We start from the raw sequence: 1,945 nt of genomic DNA on the forward strand, positions 1-1,945 counted from the left end.
CCCAAGGACACGGGGAAGGGGGGTGTCTCCAGTGCCCAGGCTGGGGGCTCAGAGTGGGCCCCCCACTCCAGGGGCTCAGCGTGGGCCCCCCCACCCTCCGGGGGCTTAGAGTGGACCCCCGACCCTCGTGTGCTCAGAGTGGACCCCCCATGCCCCGGGGGTTCAGAGTGGACCCCCACCCTCATGTGCTCAGTGTGGGCCCCCCCCCCCTGTGGACTCAGTGGGGCCCCCCCCCGGGTAGTGTCTGGCCCCGGGCATGGCGGTCAGCAGCCCCATGGGCAGCGTGGTGCGGCGCCCGCCTGCTCCGTGTCAGTCAGCTTGTATCCGGCCGGGTGACGGTGCTCGTTCTGATATGTGGTCTCTTCTGTGTGTGTACGTGTGTCCTGGCTGCCTCCGCCTTTAGCGTTTCGTTTGGAAGTGACACTAGGTACAGCTCTTTTCTCTTCCGCGCCCGCTGGCCCGCCCTCTCCAGTTTTCAGTCTCCCCTCCCGCTCCCCGTCCGCCCTCCGGTCCCCCCACTGTCCTCACCTCCTCCCTGTGGGTCTGCCTCGTGACGTGCCCGGCGCTGGCCCTGCCCTGTCCCGCTGCTTCTCCTGTGCCCCCGGACTGCGCCGCGGAGAAGGGGCGGCCCCTTTGGAGCGTCGCTGCCCTGCCGTCCACACCCCGGGTGGGGCTGGCCGTGCGGGGGCGTGTGCGGCGCCCTGCTTGTGCTGACCTGTTCTCTGCCGTGTCTTCGTGGGGATGCAGGGTGGAAACCGGAGAAGCTGGGCTGCCAGGGCCCGCAGAGCGGCCACGCTAGGGCTTGAGGCAAATTCCCAGCTCATGAGTGACGGTCCTCGACTCTTAGGCCGGGACTGAGGCAGGGGTTTAGGACAATTGAGAACAGAAGCTGTTGGGTAACAAGAAAGCCGGCCAGGAGTGGAGGCCACCACTGGTCTGGCCCCTGAGGCTGCCCCGAGCCGCCCGTGGCGTGGGCTCCTGGCCGCTCACTCTGGTGAGCTTTTGCTCTGGTCGTTACTTTCTGACTTAGACACTGGGGACAGAAAGAAGCACCCGCCGCCTGCTCTGTGGGGCCCGGCCGCAGCGGCAGGGGCTGTGCTGTCTTCAGGGGGCCGCCCCGGTTTCCACCCCCAGCATCATCCCCCAGGGCGATCAGTTGGGGAGGAGATGCTGCAGAGAGCTCTACAGGCCCGGCAGGCTCCCTTCGGGTCCAGGGAGAGGCCGCGCACCTCCTTACTCAGGCTCAGGGGGTCCCTCGCCTCTCCCGTGATCACAGCTCCTCTCCCCTCCACCCTCCTGTTCCCGCCTCGGCTCCAGAACCCTGGGCTGAAACCTCCCATCCCCCAGGGTGGCGCTCAGAGCGCTCCAGGGCCCCCTCTGGTGGGGCGTCCGGTGGCCCCGTCCTGAGTAAGGAGGGGTCTGTCCTCCCTGGACCCCGGCCCCAGCGGCTCGCCCTGCAGGTGGCCCACACGTCCGTCTGTCTCTTGTGTGTCCGTCTGCATGTCCCCGTCCCCGCTGAGAGCACACCACACTCCATCATCTTTCTACCTCACCTCTGCTTCCCTCTAGAACCTTTTACCAGTTTGAGGCTGCGTGGGACAGCTCCATGCACAACTCCCTCCTGCTGAACCGGGTCACCCCTTACCGAGAGAAGATTTACATGACCCTCTCTGCTTATATCGAGGCAAGAAACCTGTGCCCAGGGCCTCCCCCCAAATCACCTGCCCCCCCAAGCCCGAGTTGCCGGACAGTGGACAATAAGGGGGCTTGTTAGTCCCACACAACCCCAGCCAACCCTGTTGTCTTCCCAGAGGGCTTCTTGAGTCCTTGAGTTTAATCTGTACTTTTAGTGGGAATGCTCAGCATTGGTCAGTTCCGCTATCTTTAGTGTGTGGGTTTGTCCTTGGGGTTGCAAGATGGCTGCAGCACCACCAGACGTTGCATC

The 1,945-nt window shown here is 65.0% G+C and overlaps 1 protein-coding gene across 1 annotated transcript in view; it reads left to right on the top strand.

The window, feature by feature from the left end:
• Positions 1-1,945, top strand: part of LOC104984295 (kinesin-like protein KIF1A) — a gene marked incomplete at its 5' end in the record, with an annotated part of 37,208 nt that overhangs the window by 26,580 nt on the left and 8,683 nt on the right. Inside the window, 1 exon segment of the mRNA XM_010833966.1 lies at positions 1,570-1,684. Within this exon segment, the coding sequence (XP_010832268.1) occupies positions 1,570-1,684 (115 nt within the window).

The sequence above is a fragment of the Bison bison genome, unplaced genomic scaffold, assembly GCF_000754665.1.
Source record: "Bison bison bison isolate TAMUID 2011002044 unplaced genomic scaffold, Bison_UMD1.0 scf7180017845367, whole genome shotgun sequence".
Lineage (NCBI taxonomy): Eukaryota > Metazoa > Chordata > Mammalia > Artiodactyla > Bovidae > Bison > Bison bison.